The sequence below is a fragment of the Aspergillus wentii genome, assembly GCF_001890725.1.
Source record: "Aspergillus wentii DTO 134E9 unplaced genomic scaffold ASPWEscaffold_7, whole genome shotgun sequence".
Classification (NCBI taxonomy): Eukaryota; Fungi; Ascomycota; class Eurotiomycetes; order Eurotiales; family Aspergillaceae; genus Aspergillus; species Aspergillus wentii.
Window position 1 is genome coordinate 1,849,538 of NW_024467838.1, and position 17,071 is coordinate 1,866,608.

General features: G+C 48.6%; 7 protein-coding genes across 7 annotated transcripts; 4 read left to right on the plus strand and 3 right to left on the minus strand.

Annotated features, from left to right (window-relative positions):
* Positions 1–16: 16 nt before the first annotated feature.
* Positions 17–1,871, plus strand: ASPWEDRAFT_31301 (Lectin C-type domain protein; the record flags this gene model as incomplete). The annotated part of the gene is made up of 2 exons (XM_040833532.1): positions 17–76; positions 129–1,871. The coding sequence occupies 2 exons, from the start codon at positions 17–19 to the stop codon at positions 1,869–1,871; spliced, it is 1,803 nt and encodes a 600-aa protein (XP_040686070.1).
* Positions 1,872–2,177: 306 nt separating this feature from the next.
* ASPWEDRAFT_175672 (uncharacterized protein) lies at positions 2,178–4,446 on the minus strand (the record flags this gene model as incomplete). The annotated part of the gene is made up of 3 exons (XM_040831397.1): positions 2,178–3,980; positions 4,030–4,221; positions 4,273–4,446. 3 exons carry the CDS (start codon positions 4,444–4,446, stop codon positions 2,178–2,180), a joined length of 2,169 nt encoding a protein of 722 aa, XP_040686071.1.
* A 986-nt stretch (positions 4,447–5,432) lies between these two features.
* Positions 5,433–7,151, plus strand: ASPWEDRAFT_118025 (NADPH-adrenodoxin reductase; the record flags this gene model as incomplete). The annotated part of the gene is made up of 3 exons (XM_040828785.1): positions 5,433–5,741; positions 5,798–6,232; positions 6,285–7,151. The coding sequence occupies 3 exons, from the start codon at positions 5,433–5,435 to the stop codon at positions 7,149–7,151; spliced, it is 1,611 nt and encodes a 536-aa protein (XP_040686072.1).
* A 156-nt stretch (positions 7,152–7,307) lies between these two features.
* aspf13 (allergenic cerato-platanin Asp F13) lies at positions 7,308–7,736 on the minus strand (the record flags this gene model as incomplete). Its single annotated transcript, XM_040837995.1, has 1 exon — positions 7,308–7,736. One exon carries the CDS (start codon positions 7,734–7,736, stop codon positions 7,308–7,310), a length of 429 nt encoding a protein of 142 aa, XP_040686073.1.
* Positions 7,737–9,050: 1,314 nt separating this feature from the next.
* On the plus strand, positions 9,051–9,608 carry ASPWEDRAFT_662292 (uncharacterized protein). Its single transcript, XM_040838839.1, has one exon. It carries the CDS (start codon positions 9,150–9,152, stop codon positions 9,483–9,485), a length of 336 nt encoding a protein of 111 aa, XP_040686074.1. The 5' UTR covers positions 9,051–9,149; the 3' UTR covers positions 9,486–9,608.
* A 183-nt stretch (positions 9,609–9,791) lies between these two features.
* Positions 9,792–10,496, plus strand: ASPWEDRAFT_117411 (uncharacterized protein; the record flags this gene model as incomplete). The annotated part of the gene is made up of 1 exon (XM_040828733.1): positions 9,792–10,496. One exon carries the CDS (start codon positions 9,792–9,794, stop codon positions 10,494–10,496), a length of 705 nt encoding a protein of 234 aa, XP_040686075.1.
* A 2,834-nt stretch (positions 10,497–13,330) lies between these two features.
* gprD lies at positions 13,331–14,669 on the minus strand (the record flags this gene model as incomplete). Its single annotated transcript, XM_040837996.1, has 2 exons — positions 13,331–14,017; positions 14,079–14,669. 2 exons carry the CDS (start codon positions 14,667–14,669, stop codon positions 13,331–13,333), a joined length of 1,278 nt encoding a protein of 425 aa, XP_040686076.1.
* Between the last annotated feature and the right edge of the window lie 2,402 nt (positions 14,670–17,071).

Sequence of the window (17,071 nt, forward strand, 5' to 3'; positions counted from 1 at the left end):
TGCTCAGCACAGCTCCATGACCGGGTTTCATCCCGATAGCTCCCCTGTAGACACTACATGGGCGGCTGTCTTGCTTGTGAGTTTCTTTGCGAAACAGGTTATTAAATTCTTACTTACTATCTATCTAGAGCGAGAGAGATGTGGCTGGCCAGGTTCCTATCAACTTTGTCACACACCCGGTCGTGTCTCTGAGGGCAGCGTGCTTTGGCAATAATGTCTTCGACTATAATTCCGCCGTGACCTGCATATCGAATCTGCTGGCAGTGGGATACCGCCGGTTTGTGGTGGATCTGTACTGGTGTCCTGAACGGCAGTTATGGACCTTTTGCCCTGTCACTATTCCCACGAATGCAGATGTTGTCACAGTGTCTTCGACAGTTTCGGCGACCAGCACACCTGCCCCCTCATCTACTGCGACATATGATTCCGCAGAGAGCAAAGTCACAGTAGTTTCCAGCTCATCTGGATCAAATCTGTACGAGCTGGGCCCGTATTTCTGTTCAAAAGATCTCGATGTGTCGGACTTGGTCGATGTCTTCGTCGGGTATTTTCGGGAGACGACTTCTCAGATGAGCGTGTATATGGAGTACCTTATCTTCAATCTCCATGCAGCCGCTAGTGCCTCTACACCTGATGAGCCAGCAAAAACAGTGACAGGCAGCTGGCTGCCAAAGCCTTCAGATTATCTCAGTGCCTGGCTGGAAGATCCGCTTAACATGTATATCTATGGGCCCGCCCAACTAGCCGACGAGCGCAGCAATCTCAACAATTCCTGGTACCAAGTTGAAAATGGATACAAACCTATCGCTGAATACTTCACCACCATTGAGGATTCTGATGGAAAGCAAAGCACGCCCGACGGCTGGCCGTGTTCCAAGTACGTGCAGCTGGCAAGGGAACGACGGATCCTACTCGGATATGGAACCATCGATTCGCAGCTAGACGGCTACGATGAAATCAGTGACAACGAAGTATTGTTTCCTCCGGGCTACCTCACCCACATCAAAAATGTCACTATCGCCGAGAGTGGGACTTTAGGCTCATGTCTGTATGACCCAGATGCTACTCAGGTTTCCCAGGCCAACTCCTCCTGGGCAGAATCCGGCAACATTCCAATTCCAAATGATTTAAACAAAACAGCAACATTATGGCAAGTAACAGACATGATCTCCAATTTGACAGCCTGCGGATTATCCCCAACGGTCAACGACACTCTGTTCGGCGCAACGGCCGACACCGACTCCAATCCATATCGAAACGTTTCACTTTCCACTTCCTGGGCATGGGCTATAGGTGAGCCCAAAAGGGCAGATTCCCATGACGACCAGCCTAAAATGGACCGATGCGCTATCATGGACTTGTCATTGAAGGGCCGCTGGCGAGCCGCCAACTGCTCCGAAACCAACCGTCGCGTCGCCTGCAGAGTCAACAATAAACCATTCACCTGGGCCATATCTAGTGATATGTCCACTTACGACGGAGCATTTGACATCTGTCCCGACGACAGCCACTTTGGAGTCCCACGCACAGGACTCGAAAACACCTATCTCTACCGTCACGCACTTTCGCAGTCCAAAGATATCATGGATCCCGCCTCGACTGATGCCGCGATGCGAGAGATATTGCTAGACTTCAACTCGTTGGATATCGGGTCATGCTGGGTTAGCGGAAGCCCCCGGGCTAGTTGCCCGTATGCCTCCGATCCGGAGCAGCTGGAGCGACGAACTGTCATTGTTTCCCTTATTGCTGGTATCGTAATCTTCATTATTACTGCATTGACACTGTTTGTAAAATGCAACGCCAACCGGAGAAACTCGAGAAGGAGAAAGAGAGTAATTGAAGGATGGGAATACGAAGGTGTTCCCTCTTGATGCTTTATAGTACTTGTAAATATGTTATGTTCTTTGAACTGTAAATAGAATTCAATATAATCATTCTTCGATGACAAGTCAATATCATTAGACTTAGGCTTGAAAAGCCGGAAATATGAAAACAAAACTACTTGACTACCTACATGAAAGTGCAAAAAAAGAAAATGGGGAGTATCTCAAAACATGCCAGACATTAAAAAAAAAAAAACATATCGCTTACACATTCCATCATAAAAACCAAAACCACATAGACAAGAGAACAAATGGCTTTTCACAAAAAGAACAATTCAAAGAAAAGAAAAGGCTTTACAACCCGGCAAAGCGTGCCCATCCAGCAGCCCGGACAGGAGTCGTCTGTGGTTGCTTGTCCTGGGGCATTGTCGCACCACTTCTGCCCTCCTCGGCCACTTTCCCACTGACATCTCGCCTTCTTCCGACTCCGAGACCAGCGATGTAACTTCCGTACGACGACAAAGCGGCCCCAGGGCCCGTATTGTGTCGAGCACCATAATCGGCGCCGGAGTTACTGACGACACGGCCCTTGCGATCGCCATCGACCGTGACAGGCTTGGGGAGTGGAGGTGTGCTGTTTTCGTCGGCATCACTGTCGGCATCGTTCTGTCGGAGAGGGCCATAGGAGTTCATTTTCTGGCTTTTGCGTTTCACTAGTTTGGTTGGTTTTCTCCCCAGACCATCGATATAGGGCTTGTCCTGACCACTGACACCCCGGGGGACGGAGAGACCCGGGTTGCCTTCGAGTTCACCGTAGAAACGTCCCTTTTTCTCAGGACTGTCAATTTCAGGCACCGCGACTGGTGGGGTGGGGGAAAGGTTGGGAATGTCAGCTAGGATGTTGCGGCCGGTAGCGCTAATGTTGTCAAGAGGCTCGTTGGGCTGCGGTGTAGGTGGCTGCGGTGTAGGTGGATTCAGCCCTAGCGGATTGAACGGGAGAGAGTTATGATGGTCTTCTTCGTGGTCATCGTAGTCGTGGAAGATATTAATGCGATTCTCCCCAAGGTCTTGTTCGATCTGGTCATAAAGCCTGTTGTGTAGTGGGAAATCGTGAATGTCGTCGTCGTTTCCATAGTATTCATGCGCGGCAAGTGATTCATATTCCCCGTGAACATCCTCCGCGATCGGACCACCAACGCCCCATCCATATCGCTGGGCAGAACCGAGCCAGTCTCGACCGCCGCTGTTTGTAGAGGCAGGGGTTACGGTTCTATCGTACACAGAGGAGGGGTCACGACGAGCAAGATTTTCGTTCTGAGTCGCCTGGAACTCTTCGATAGGTGAAGGGGAACGCGATGGATACACAATCCAGTTGTCTGATTCGGGACTAACACACTGGGATCTGTCAGGGATCGAAGGCGAAGGTTCCCGTATCGGAGTATTGCGAGACATATTTGAAGGTGTTTGGATTTTGATATTTTCCATCTCCTGTACTGGCGTCTGAGGTAGGAAGTGGTCGGCCTGGAATAGATGGGCCGGTATCTCAGGCACGGGAGGCTCCTCATATGGTAGATAATCAGGGTTATGTGACCCTTGCGACTGTCTTTGTTCATTGAATTGATCTGAGTAACGCGCTGAACCGTCTACAGAGGACCTTTCTCGTGTGTGCATAAACGGCACGGCGCGAGGAGACCCAATCAACGGGTCAGAAGAAATGGCCGTATCCATTGTAGATTGGCTCAGATGCTTTTCAGCCATCTCGGATTTGTTTCGCTTGTGGGGACGAGCAGTGAGGTTATCCTCCAAGGGATTCAGATCTGGCGGCAGTTTGGTGATTTCACGGAACAGGACGGCTAAGAATATCGAAAGTCCAAGAGAAATCGCATGCAAGCCCCCGTTGGCGATGCTCAGAATGAAGGTAACTTTGGCGATCGGCTCGGTGATCTGGGCATTGTCGAAGAGCGTTTCCCAATGATAATAGTCGGTAGTGTATTGTTTGTAGGCTATGAATGCTGTAAAGACGTAGAAGGGAATGAGCCCTAGATCGAAAGTCGCAGCAAATACCATGTAGCTGGCTTGAGAGCCAGTTGGCCTACCGATGGGCGAGCGGGAAAGATGGTAAATGCCATAGAGGGTGTGGAGAATCGCAACGCAGGGCTAGGACTTTTAGTATCGACTCTCATACCGGAAATTAACTCCGACTTACTCCAACGCGAATAATCCAAACAATGGTCGCTGCGACGTTTTTGACAACAATTGCGCAGAAGAGAGACCCAAGAGCGCCTAGCAGCGCCAGCACTCGCAAAGCAAGCTGTCCCTTTCGTCCATGAAACACCCTACCCTTGGTCTTGGGGCTCATGGGGGTCCAACGAGTCTTGCCATTTTGGACAAGCGAGAACTTCATGATACAATTAGCATTAATGCCGATTCTTCAGAACAGCACACATACAGAATCCGGATGTTTGTTGAAATTGATAAACGGGCGCTTTGACTTGGGCTTGGGTGACTCTCGAGACTTGCTCGCTTGGGTCGCAGCTTTTGGATTGAAGGGACGGTCCGTTGGACCCGTGAAACTATAGGTGGATGGAGGGCCATAAAGGAACGGAGGTGACGATCTCCCCATGATCGCGGATGGAGGAAGCTTATCGAGGCATCCACGCGGGGAGGAAGAATGTCGCAATCAAGCAGTAATGACAGACGGGCAAGAATGCTGGGAAAGGATAGAGATTGGCAAATGAAGAAGAGCCACAAAGAACCGAACCATGGATGGAGGACGGATGGAGGAGTGGAATGGAATGGATGGAATGCGCCCTCGTGCGGGCGAGCGAGACATCACGATGTGTGCCTGGCGGATCAACAGGCGATAGTCGACACAGCAACGGAGGGTCACGTGGCGATAGCGGAACAACTAGCATCCGATGTGAATAGAAGCAGAAACAACTGACTCCCAGTTTACATTACTCCAGTTATCGTTACTCCATCACGAAATGCCTATGGACAAGGCACTTTCTGTTTACATCCATCGCTTGGAAAGCCCTTGGTAGTTTTGTTGGCATCTGAACGAGGTCATCCGACTCATGCTCCTCGTGGCATTCACTGAGCATTGTTGAATATTTCCATGAGATGATAAAGAAATGATATGAACTTGATCAAATGATGATTTTCTAATTTGGCCTAAGTTGACACTGTGGCTATATTTACAACTAGACATGCGTGCTAATTGTGATCCAATCATAACATTGAAAATCTCGCTATAGTAGACTAACTGGCCAATGACAAGCTGTTGTGGTAGATCTGATAAAGCCTCAAACAGCCTGGGAAGAAAGGAAGGCATCTCTACTATATATAGTCCAGTATATATATCAAGAATGATGATATCGAAGGAATAATGCTTGACCAACTGTTATTCTTTCTGTTCATTTAAATAATTAAAGAAATTCTACCTACAAAGTGCGTAGAGGTAGACATCAACAACTGACATCATGCTTATGTAATCATAACTAGTGCGGCCGAAACAGTCATCGACGATCGCCGACAAGCGGAGGAAACGAAACGTTCTTGATATCGAGCGATTGCCCACGTTCGACGATAGGCAGGGAATCGGAAACGATGAATCTTAAACGCACGCCCTACGTATGTGCCCAATGCACCGCGCAGATCGGCCGCCCGCCGCTGCGTCGTCCACATGGCCTGGTGTCGTCACGTTTCACTATGCAACGACGTTATAACAGCCAGACCACCGTTCAAACGGATCGACCTTTTCGTGTTGCCATTGTGGGATCGGGTCCGGCAGGTTTCTATGCGGCCTATCGATTGCTAGGGAAGTCGCAGGATGCGGTGGTGGATATGTATGAGAAATTGCCCGTGCCTTTTGGGTTGGCGAGGTATGGGGTCGCTCCAGATCATCCGGAAGTTAAGGTATGTTAGCGTTTATTGAGCGATATAATGGAGCATTTGCTGACTATTCAATGTAGAACTGCGAAGAAAAGTTCACAGAAGTTGCAGCATCTCCCCGTTTCAATTTCATCGGCAACGTCGAACTGGGCGAGACTCTTCCACTGCAAACGCTCAAGCCACACTACGATGCCATTCTATTCGCGTACGGAGCACCAAAGGACAAGGAACTGGGAATCCCTGGAGAAAAAGCTGTTCGGAATGTCTACTCGGCTCGGGAATTTGTGGGTTGGTATAATGGTCTCCCGGAGCATCGTGATCTGGCGCCTGATCTTACTGCGGGTGAGGACGCAGTGATTATTGGACAGGGGAATGTGGCTCTGGATGTTGCCAGAATTTTGCTGTCGGATATTAATACCCTGCGCAAAACTGACATTGCTGAGTATGCTGTGGAGGAATTGGTCAAGAGCAAGATCAAGCGAGTTCGGGTGGTGGGACGTCGAGGGCCAATGCAGGTGAGTTGGGTACCGATGTTAGATGACGATCCGCAATGCTGATCATTTATAGGCTGCATTTACTATTAAAGAACTTCGGGAATTGCTGCAACTTCCGGGCGTGTCATTCGACCAGGTCCCTCGGGAATTGCTACCCCCAGAAGATGTCATGGCATCGCTTCCGAGAGCCCAGAAGCGGTTGATACAATTGCTCGCAAAGGGTTCGACTAACGACCCCGCAAGTGCAAACAAGTCATGGTCGTTGGATTTCCTCCTTTCGCCCGAATGCTTGAACTGGTCCCCTGTCCATCCTTACCGCATGTCGCATGTGCGGTTCGCCCGCAATGAGCTTGATCCCGCAGACCCTTTCAGCCCCAGCGCAAAGGTTACGCCAAAGCATCTTTCGAGTGGCAAGCGAGCAGAGGTCGACGTTCCCGCCAACACGTTCTTCCGCAGTGTAGGGTACAAGTCGCACCCTCTGCCGGGCTTGGAAGATCTGGGCATCCAGTTTGATGACAGACGGGGAGTGATTCCCAATGACGGATTTGGCAGAGTAACAAGCCCGTCGAATACTGGCGATAACCAGCGGCTGCCTGATGGATCGCTCATTTCGCATCTGCCGGGACTTTACTGCGCTGGCTGGGTCAAACGTGGACCAACCGGAGTGATTGCAACTACTATGACTGATGCATTCAGCACCGCTGACACTGTGGCAGCAGACCTAGCCCAACAAAATAAGCCAACCTTGCTGAATGCAAAGGGCAGTTCCGGTCTTGGCTGGGAGGGAGTGCGTCCCGAGGCCGAGAAGCTCGGAGTACGAGCCACGAGCTGGAGTGATTGGCAGCGCATTGACTCTGTAGAACTGGAACGGGGGGCGCAGAAGGGCAAGAGCCGGGATAAGATTGGACGAGTGCAAGAGATGCTGGATGTTGTTTTGTAGACGTAGACTTAGACTTGTATATTAGAATAGAACATGGTCAATTCAGATTATGAGTAGCATTATCAATAAAACGTAAGGAGCGTATATGCATATATCCAGTATCCATCAACATTATCACCACCGTTCACCGACCACCGTCCATCATCCTGTCTTCAACTAAAACCCACACAACGCTTTATCAGCCTCCGAATAACTAACATCCACTCTCCCCAACTCAACCGCCCGTCCATCAGTCAACTTGTTCATTCCCTGTACCCCCAGGTTGAAACCACCCGGCGCCGCATCAACAGCAATAACATGCACCGTCTGCGAGCCGTACGTAACCGCATAACATTTCCCACAGTTGGGGCTATTCCAGCCCGCAACGGTAGGAGCACCCCCGATGAGCGGGAATCCCGGCAAATCGCCAAAGGTGGGATACTTGGAGACGAGGCCGTTGACGCCGTCGGAGCAGGAGACGGTATTGAGGGAGGTCGAGGCGTCGTCGAATTTGGTGTCGTAGGAGACGGTGGAGGTGTCTCTGGGCACGAGGAGGGGGGTGGCGAGGGTGGTGGTGAGGAGGGAGAGGATGGTGAGGAGTTGCATTTTGGTTGTTTATTATATATTAGATAGAGTAGATAGAGGAGTTTTTAGATTGATTGATTGATTGATTGATTGTGGTGAGAAGGATATCCAGACACTGGGCGATACAGACCCTTATATAGACCAGCTCCAGCAACCAAAGTAACATCAAATCAACCAAGTACTACATCGTATCCCAACCCAAAAATAACCCATCCAGCAAAGAGGAGGCCTAAAAGCAATCAATCCATCAGTCCACCACTCCATTTCCATCCGAAATAATCCATCATCCAACCACCGAGTCTGAAACCGGATCAATAAAATGCACGTTGGTATACAGCGCAACTGAGACATGATCCACGCGGGGATGCCATAATCCCCGCATCGCAATGTGTCCGACCGAGGCAGACCAGCACAGATGGTGGCAGCCGATGAGGAGATGGCTTTTTAGGCCTGAAATGACTTGAGACATACATGATTAGATAGATAAGTGGTGTCTTGGTGACGATCATGGCTGTGTTTGGAGGGGATATTATGATATAGACCGCTATAATATATTGTGGTGTTGCATGGATGGCTGCATTATGGATATGCAGGGTATTTATAGCCTGCATGGTGTGACTTATTCGTATCTAGGGCCCTTATTTGTATAAAGTACCATTCTTGTGTAACTGTCTCATTGAGTACTAATATTTTCGTTTAAATAACTCTTAGACAAGTGTATGACTCGCCACTAGCCTATCTCCACTATATTGTATCTTTTCATAGGACAATCTATCAGTCTATAAGGCATCAAGATAATTGACCGACGATAGCGGAATGGACCTTCAGGATCAAAAATAACGATATCATAGACCGTACTTACCCACGGACTTGTCCAGGTTGGCAGGCTCGAACAGCCAGACCAAGGCATGACGCCGTATACTTCCTTGGCCCTCAGCTGAGCATCGTAGCCCACATTCAACCTCACCACGTTGCCCTATAATGGCTTCAATGTGCTTGATGATTCCGAGGCCTCTTGCCCGTATCCTGTTACTTGGGCCAACGTATCTGTAGCAGATGATAGAAACGGAGAAGCTGGTCTTTGCAAAGCATCCTTCAGGTCTTCAAACCAACGAAACATCAAATGATGCAGATGCACCATCAATCTAGCAGCCGACGGATTCTTGACACTGAGGAATGTAGCTCTAGAGTCTGAACAACGGCCCGATTTCGCTAATCTAGCCATATTCAGGGCCATTCATCTTGTATGTTGTAACATCGTCGATGTCTTCAACATGATTGCCATCGATCACTTGAAGCTTCGCTCCCCAGAGGGCAATCACAGTAGCTGATATCTTTGGGGGCTCAACGCCATCAGAACTTGCTCAGTGGCAGAGATCAGCACTGGACAGCTTGCTTGGGAACGATAAGAGTTACCGCGAAAGGCTGGTTCAGATGGCGACGGACCAGTGCACCGTGGAGCGCGAGATGATCCAAGACATTTACCCGTGCACGCCGTTCCAAGAAAACACCATGGCCTTCACGATGAGGAAACAGTGCCTCTTCGTCGCGCGGGCGTATTATACCCTACCAATAGACGTGGGAATAGAGTCAGTTGAATCCGACGCAAAAGATGTTCCCCAGGTTCTATCAGAGGGACAGATGCGCGATATTCTAACTCGAGGCGGCTGTATTTTGGAGCAGGTTCTCCCTCAGCGAGGACAGTTATCCGACATCACGCAAGGTCAACAATGTATAGATAGAGTAATGATAATCGATTCGGCATTCTAGACACATGGCGTCGGAAGCAGAGTTAAGGTAATTAATTGGTCAAGTATTGCAGCGTAGCAGAAATTGCGTATCTTCGGGCCCTCATTGTATTTTGCGGGGGAGGCGGATGGTGCAGATTGTTCTGCATTCCATCGTCAGGGCGATGGATGGGGGGGGGAGGAATAGCATCATGTAATCGAAGGCAGCCTTGTCTTGTTAGTAGGTCATCTTTAGCTTCAAAGCGGCTGACTTTCACTTACCCCGCCATGCCCTTTTTCTTCGTCTTCCATCTTCAAACAACGCTGTAAACAACCAGTAAATTAGAAAATGACCTCCAACATCCCCGAAATAATCCTGCTCTGCCTGGTTCCATCTTCCACCACGGCCTTTAAAAATGCCCTCACCTCCCACTGCCCAACGCTGACCGACAAGATCAGCATCTCCCACTTCAACAAACCCCTCGACGAGCTCGATGAGCACATCAAATTCGACCTGGTGGTTTCCCCAGCCAACTCATATGGCCGCTTGGACGGCGCATTCGACCATGCCATTTCCGTCGCTTTCGCCCCGGAGGATGATTATCATGCTCTGACTCGGGCCGCTCAGGCTCATCTGTATGAGAAGTATCGTGGGTTCGCGCCTCCAGGCACTTGTACCCTCGTTCCATTCCCCGAGAAATTAAGGAAGAATCGCCGTGGATGCAAATGGGTGGCGATCTGCCCGACGATGAAGAAGCCCCAGTTGATTGTATGGGATCGCGAGGTGGTGTATGAGTGTGTGTGGAGTCTGCTATGCGCGGTGGAAGGATGGAATCGGACTGCTGGGAAGGGCGAGAAGATTGAGAGGATTTTGATGACGCCGTTGGGAACAGGGACGGGGTTTGTGAGTGAGGAAAGATGGGCGGGGCAGACGGTGTTGGCGATGAAACATTTTGTCGATGCGGTGGAAAGACCAGAGAGATGGAGTGCGATGGAGTGGAAGGATATTTCGGAGGATTGCGTGGAAGTTGGGACGACGTGGAGGGAGAAATAGAATATCTGCAATGATGACTGACGTGTGGATGAGTCGCTCTCAGCTCACGTTTAACCCTCTTCTCTTCCACTCCAGCCTCAAGATTAACAACTGCAAAATGGACTCCCCTGTCGACTATTGCTGCGTTTGCACTGCTATCCTCGACTACGAATTTGGAGCTGATCTGGCACTTGCTGAACGACCAGAATGGCACAGTCGAACGGTTTCTGCTCCTTGCAGCATCGAAACCTTTCGAAAATGGTATTTCAAGACGCCATGGCTGTGGGGTACCTTTGTTCGACTGAGTATCTCATTCTTCTACCATCTGATGATGAAATATCTAGCTGACTGGCTGACAGTTATCGACAACGCAACCCGAAAAGATATAAAAGTACAGCTTGAACCACGATTCCAGATCTCAGGAGTTTTCCAGGAAGGAAACTGGTCCTTGCCCGGTGAATATCGAGATATCGTCCCCAGAGACGCCGACATCGTCATGGTCGGCAATCCACTCACCAGAAACCGTAAGGAGATGATTCCTGTCTTCGGGGTGGGGGTTTTGTATCAAGACGTCTCATTCCAGGATTTTCCATATCAAAAACCGCATCTCTGGCCACTGGGATACAAAATCCACGAGCGATGCTGGGGATTGTCGTTGCGCGTTTTTGGTTCCGCCAATATGGAGCGACACTTGGATCTGTTCATCGAGGCAGTCAGACAAAGGTCCAGAGTGATCATGTCCAAACGACATCCTTGGGTGATGCTGAGGTCAGAAGGGAGGATATACGAAACTGCATATAAAGAACTTTTCGTTTTTGGCAAAGTCAATGAGATTAAGACTTTCGCTATCATCCGTTGAAATACATGGGGAAAGGGATCGTGGGTGCTTATTTTCGCCGAAGTTGTCGTCGTAAGGGGAGTGGTATTCCTCATGATCCAGTGAATATTGTCGAGCTGCGTGATCTCATATCTGAAGCTATTCAACGCCGGGGGAGTCAACGAGAGCAGAGAAGACCAAGGGTCATCATTCCAAGAATTGCTCTTCCAGTTGAAATTCAAATGGTCATCGTGAATGCTCTACATATAGCATCAGACATCCAGAACACTCTTGCGGCTTTCAATTGGCAATTGCCTGATACATACTGGCGCACACGGTTTCCAAAAGACATCATCTTCGAATATAAAGACTTGATGACTGTCAACTTGGATTGGAAATATCTCTATCTGGGCTTGGAAGGTCTGTTCAAAAGCTCACATGGACTAGGCCATCGAGTACGAACTCTGGACAATCTAAAGGAGATTCACAGCATTTTCTTACGCCTCTTGGAGAGACGAAATGATCAAGAACAGTTGCACTGAGCATGAACTGGCCAATATACGCTTCATCCAATCAAAAGACTTGGAACTAATATCGTCTAGGCGTCAATCACCTCATTTAACTACAATGTAGCTGCACATCATTCCCAACGTCGACACGACATCCGATCAACATCAACCCACCCACCCCAGAGTCAAAGCAAATTAACAAAAAGCCAGAAACAGACTCAGCGACATGATCGACCCGGCAAATGGCATGCTCGACTTTCTCCGTATTATGGTATACATGCATACACCTCGCTCTTCTATCTCAATCGGGTATGTCCACCGTGTCATACAAACTCAATAATCCGTATCCGATCCGAACATTTTGGAGACAAATGATAAAGTTAAATTTAAACTATTGGACTCGCTGAATCGGTTTTTATTTATTTGTTGGGGTAGTTTACTCGCATACTCTGTGCGGGAACAGTAAGGGGGGATACCTATGGATTAACACTACGAATCAGCAACTACGTCATGTATATCTAGCTGAAGATCTTTAATGATCATAATTAAACAGTAACGGCATTAATACAACCGCATATAACTAGTCATCTCTAGATACTAAATAGACTGTCTGATTGATACTAAGCACCGATGCCAAGTAGTAACAATACCAAATCAGGAAGGTCCAGATCGAATCCCCCATCCCTTCCTAATACAGCCTAGCGCTTGCCTCACGTTCTCCCCGGACCACATGCAAACACATGCTTTACCCCTTTTAGAAACAGACCCATCCACAGAACTCTAACATGTAAACAGGCACGTGATGCGCAAAACACGCAATGATCTTCGTCGAAGGAATTCCTACTAGTTGATATACTTTGTTATTTCTTTTTGCTTTTTTTTTTTTTTCTTCTTCTTCGCTGGATATCTTGGCTTTGATACTAATTTATACGCAATATGATCTATCTACTATTTTATTCTCCGGATACGAGGCTACATTCTCTGCAGTAGTTGTTAACCCCATCTACATACTAAAACAAGTGCAGTGGACCCTACCAAGCTTTGTATGGGTAACTTCCCGTAAATCCCAACTCTGGGCACACGGAATGGAAAAGCTTGGATCCAACTTCGGATGTCCCGATCCAGCGAGTCTTCTGGTTCAGGTTCAGGAACTGGGGCTCGATCTATTGGCCACGGGCCACCCGCTGTCCATGACGAGTCGTCGTCTCGTGCGAGAACCGACTGATCCATTCCAATGGTTCGGTAACCCTTTTTGTCACTACCGATGGAAGCTGATGTAGCTGAGCTTTTGAAGAAGGAAAGAGTTGTGTGTGGTATTATTAAGAAAATTCTAGCTGCCCAAGCCGTGGTATTGCGCACCATCTTCATGATGACCATCAAGTATGTCGTTAAGTGTCAAAATGTCACAAGAGAAAAAAAAAAAAAAAAAAAGAGAGAGAGAAAAGAATGTACTGTATGTCCCAAAAGATTGAAATCAAAACCCATCACTTTCCCGCATCCACATCATTAGAATTATTATGTAGTTCTTTTTAACCACTGTGTCGGTCCGTATGATGGAATTCGCCTTCCGCTTCTTCCACCGGCTCGTGCGTGATCTCAATGGTCGTTTCTTGGTACACGCCGCGGGCCAGGTCACCCATTTCCATATCGCCCTTCCGCACAATGTCTTCGGTGGAGTCGTCTCGGTTGTCGTTGGCTGTTTCGTTCACGCTCTGTAGCCCTCGGCGGAACCGAGATCCGACCCGGAATTTCTTGCCGTCTCGTCCGGCTGTGCTAATGTGTGTTTGGTATGCGTTCGAGTTCGAGTAGGCATATTGTTTGTCCGAAGTACTGAGCTCGGTTTCAAGCAGCAAGTGTCGGCGTGTCAAGGTGTACACGGTCACATCAACCAGTCCAGACAGGGCCATCAACGATCCTGCAACAGCAAAGTACGTTCGACTTGGAACAATACTTCTTGCGGTAGACATACGACCGGCGGCTAGTGGAAGAGACAAAACCAGGTATGCAAGCGGGTAGATAACCATGTAAATGACAACGCGGTTCAGTCGGTTCAGGTTCTCTTTGTGGTGTTGCCGGAGCATCGCAGCCTGCGACATACGTCGGCGCAGATAGAAGAACATAATACCATAGATGACGACAGTTCCGAATTCCGCAAGGAAAATCCAAATATAATGAACCCAAAGACGTTCAGTCTCGTGTGCCTCACTGATCCAGCACTAAAATATAAAGTCAGCGTGTTTGATCTTTCCCATTTAAACTACCATGATCGAGACTCACCCAGCCTGCTTCGGAGATGACAAAGGTTTTGGAGGCAAACATTCCGACAGGAATCAGACCCAGAATAATGATGAATACCCATAGCCCAACAACACACCCGACAAATGGTTTGAATGGAAGCTGCCGTCCTCTGAAAACAACCGCACAAGTATGCATCGCAATTGCCAACACGAATAATCCACTGCCGGGATCCCCAACCTGAATCCACCAACCTTGCAGAACGCAAGCTGCACTTGGATAGTTGACACTGCCCCGTTGAAGCCAATGCAGACATATTAAGAACGCCGTTGCTTGTTGAAGATCGATTAAAAGAAGGTTGTAAATGAGAACGACATATTGATTCTCAGCGAGAGGTCGTTTGTAAAAGCGTTGCCAGAAAACCATTCGGTATGTAAGGAAAGACAAGAGGCCCAATGTGGCGACCCAAGAGAAAGCAGCAATTACACCCATGGCCGCGAATTCGGATTTGTTACTGCCCGTGAGGGGCGTACCTGCCGAGGATACTGAGGCTGGATCATCACGAGTGGCGAGGTGCATGTCGCGAGCATGGTCGCTGAACAGCAAAGGGAGCGCTCGTATAAGGGAAGTCATATCTCATCGCTTTGGGACCGGGATCATTTGCAAAAGAATGGACTAGGATTCGAAAACGAGCGAAGGGCCGAAGGTACAAAGAGGGGAGGGCCTAGGTGGATATTTAAATGGTCAGGGCCAATCTCCCTGAGTCAGTTGTCAACTCAATCGTAAAAATGCTAGGACCAAGGTCGCCTTGGCTCGAACTAATATTCCCAGCAAAAGCTTTTTTTTTTCTTGTTTCCCTATCAGGCTTGGTTTATGAAAAGGAGGGGGGGGCGCCTATTTTTTTCCCTTGGGTTTGGGAGCATACCATGGCTCAAAAATTTCCTGGGAGTGTTGGGGCCATAGTGTATTGCTTAAGAGGACATAGTCTGCACTATTTGCTGAGATCCACTGTCGGAACAGTATGATTCAAGACTCAAGAGGGGTTTCAGGGCACCGCGGAGTGACGGAATCCTTCGACCGGCTTGCTGGCTGGCGAGACGGGTGATGCCTCCAACTGCATTATGAACACTGCCGATCCATGCATTGTCTGGGTTAAAATGATTAGTATAACAATGTGGGTTATTGGCACCTCGAGTCAATGGCCACACACCTCGCAAACGATGAGGGTGTGGAACCGGGCCACTGCCGGTTCCAAACCAGTCATTGATGTGGTAGGTGTGGATAGGCCCTGCCAGGCTGTTCGCACCGGGGTGAACTCTTTTCTTTGGAGCACGATGTGACGATATCAATGGCGCAAACAATTCTCGATCTGCACCGCTATGTGATATGCAGCGGATCATTGGCCACATGTTATGCATATTAGCGCAGGATTCAGCAGGAAATATGTCCTCATACGGAAATCACCCGTTGGGTTACTTGGGATTTGCCACGACGCCACCAACAACAAGAATCAGTTCAGGGGCCTGGTTTGACACGGATCAATTAAGCTAGCCGCTTAGATCAACTAGAAGAGACTAGAAGTCATGATAGCTACCCCGAAAAATAGGTTGCATCTCCATGTGTTGTGTTGGAGACTCAAATCCAGCCAGCTGGCTCAGCCGCTCAGGGTGAAAGCGGATCGTCCGTGTCTCGCTCGGATTTCCCCCTTTGGACAGCAATTGAGGCTGGGGCGTCATATCCGTCGTGGAGAAGAGATTCCAGAATGATTCGATGATCAGTATCTACTGTATGATGAACCATCTAATTGTTAATATACCTGATGAAAGGAGAATAATGGGTGAGGGATGTTGATGTTGGTGGTGATGCCACGCAAGAGAAGAAAAAGACTGCCTGAAAAGCCTTAGGCAGGAAAACTTATTTGGCATCCTCAATTCCTCGCCAGACAGTCTTAACCATCACCATCTCTTCTTATCGTTCTTCGTTTCCTGTCGCGACATTAAACTTCTTCATCTGGATTTCATTATTAGAATCTGCAACACTATTCTGCATTTCATCCAATCCCTTCTCCCAAGTGAGGCCCCCGAAACTTCTTTTTCGAGACGTTTTCCTGCTTGTTAACCGTTCAGACTATCGTTACGCCATGGCATAGCGTTGCTCCAACCCGGAAATCCGAGGAGCAATCCTAACGATATCCCCCGATAATCAGATTATCAACTTCCCAGCAGTTCAGCTCTTCTAAACTCAAACTAATGCACCATGATCGATTCTCCGTTCTCCGCTCTCCGTCCCCTATGCATACAAACCCAATCAACCCACCCTTTGGCGGGTATATAGTGTACGATCTTCAGGGGGATACGGCTTTGAACTAAACCTGAGCCTCTCTTCTACTACATATGGAGTTTGACTTCCACCAGCGTGCTGCGGATTCGGATCACGGCGTCTAGCCCTAGTTAAATCGTGGCGATGTCGGATGTTTTCACATTCATCTTGAACAATTTGATTCTCGCCGAGGTTATCGCTCCAGTGGATGGTCTATTGAATTCTCCTGATCGACCGGACATGGCACGATGTCTTGAACACCACTCCTGATTCCAGATACCTGGAATGGGTTTATTATTGTTTATTGATGGCCGATACTCGACAATTGAACTTGATGGAGCATCTGGTTAACCACTGGTCGTAATATAAGTGTACCAACCGCTGCAATAGACATGACAGGTTAAAATTGAGGTCGAACCAACAACACCCTTCTTTTGGTACAGAGCAGCAAGATGACATTGATTTGAATTTTCACGCAGTTAATAATTCCGAGTCGCTGGGAAAACGATATTTACCGAGAGGCATTTGGCCTTGACTGGCGTTCCAAAGTTGAGGATTCACGGAACCCGAACTTGGACCATGGGATGGCGCGATACTTATGGACGCGATGGTGGAACCCATCCGATCCCCGCGGCTTACTCCGCCAGTGGATCGAGGGGCTAATTGGCAAGGTGGGTGATGCTATTGCTTAGCATCTGCACTAGTTGCAGCTTGGA

Excerpts from the sequence above, each read along its gene's own strand:
- ASPWEDRAFT_662292 (XM_040838839.1), top strand. The coding sequence starts at position 9,150 with ATGGCGACGGACCAGTGCACCGTGGAGCGCGAGATGATCCAAGACATT.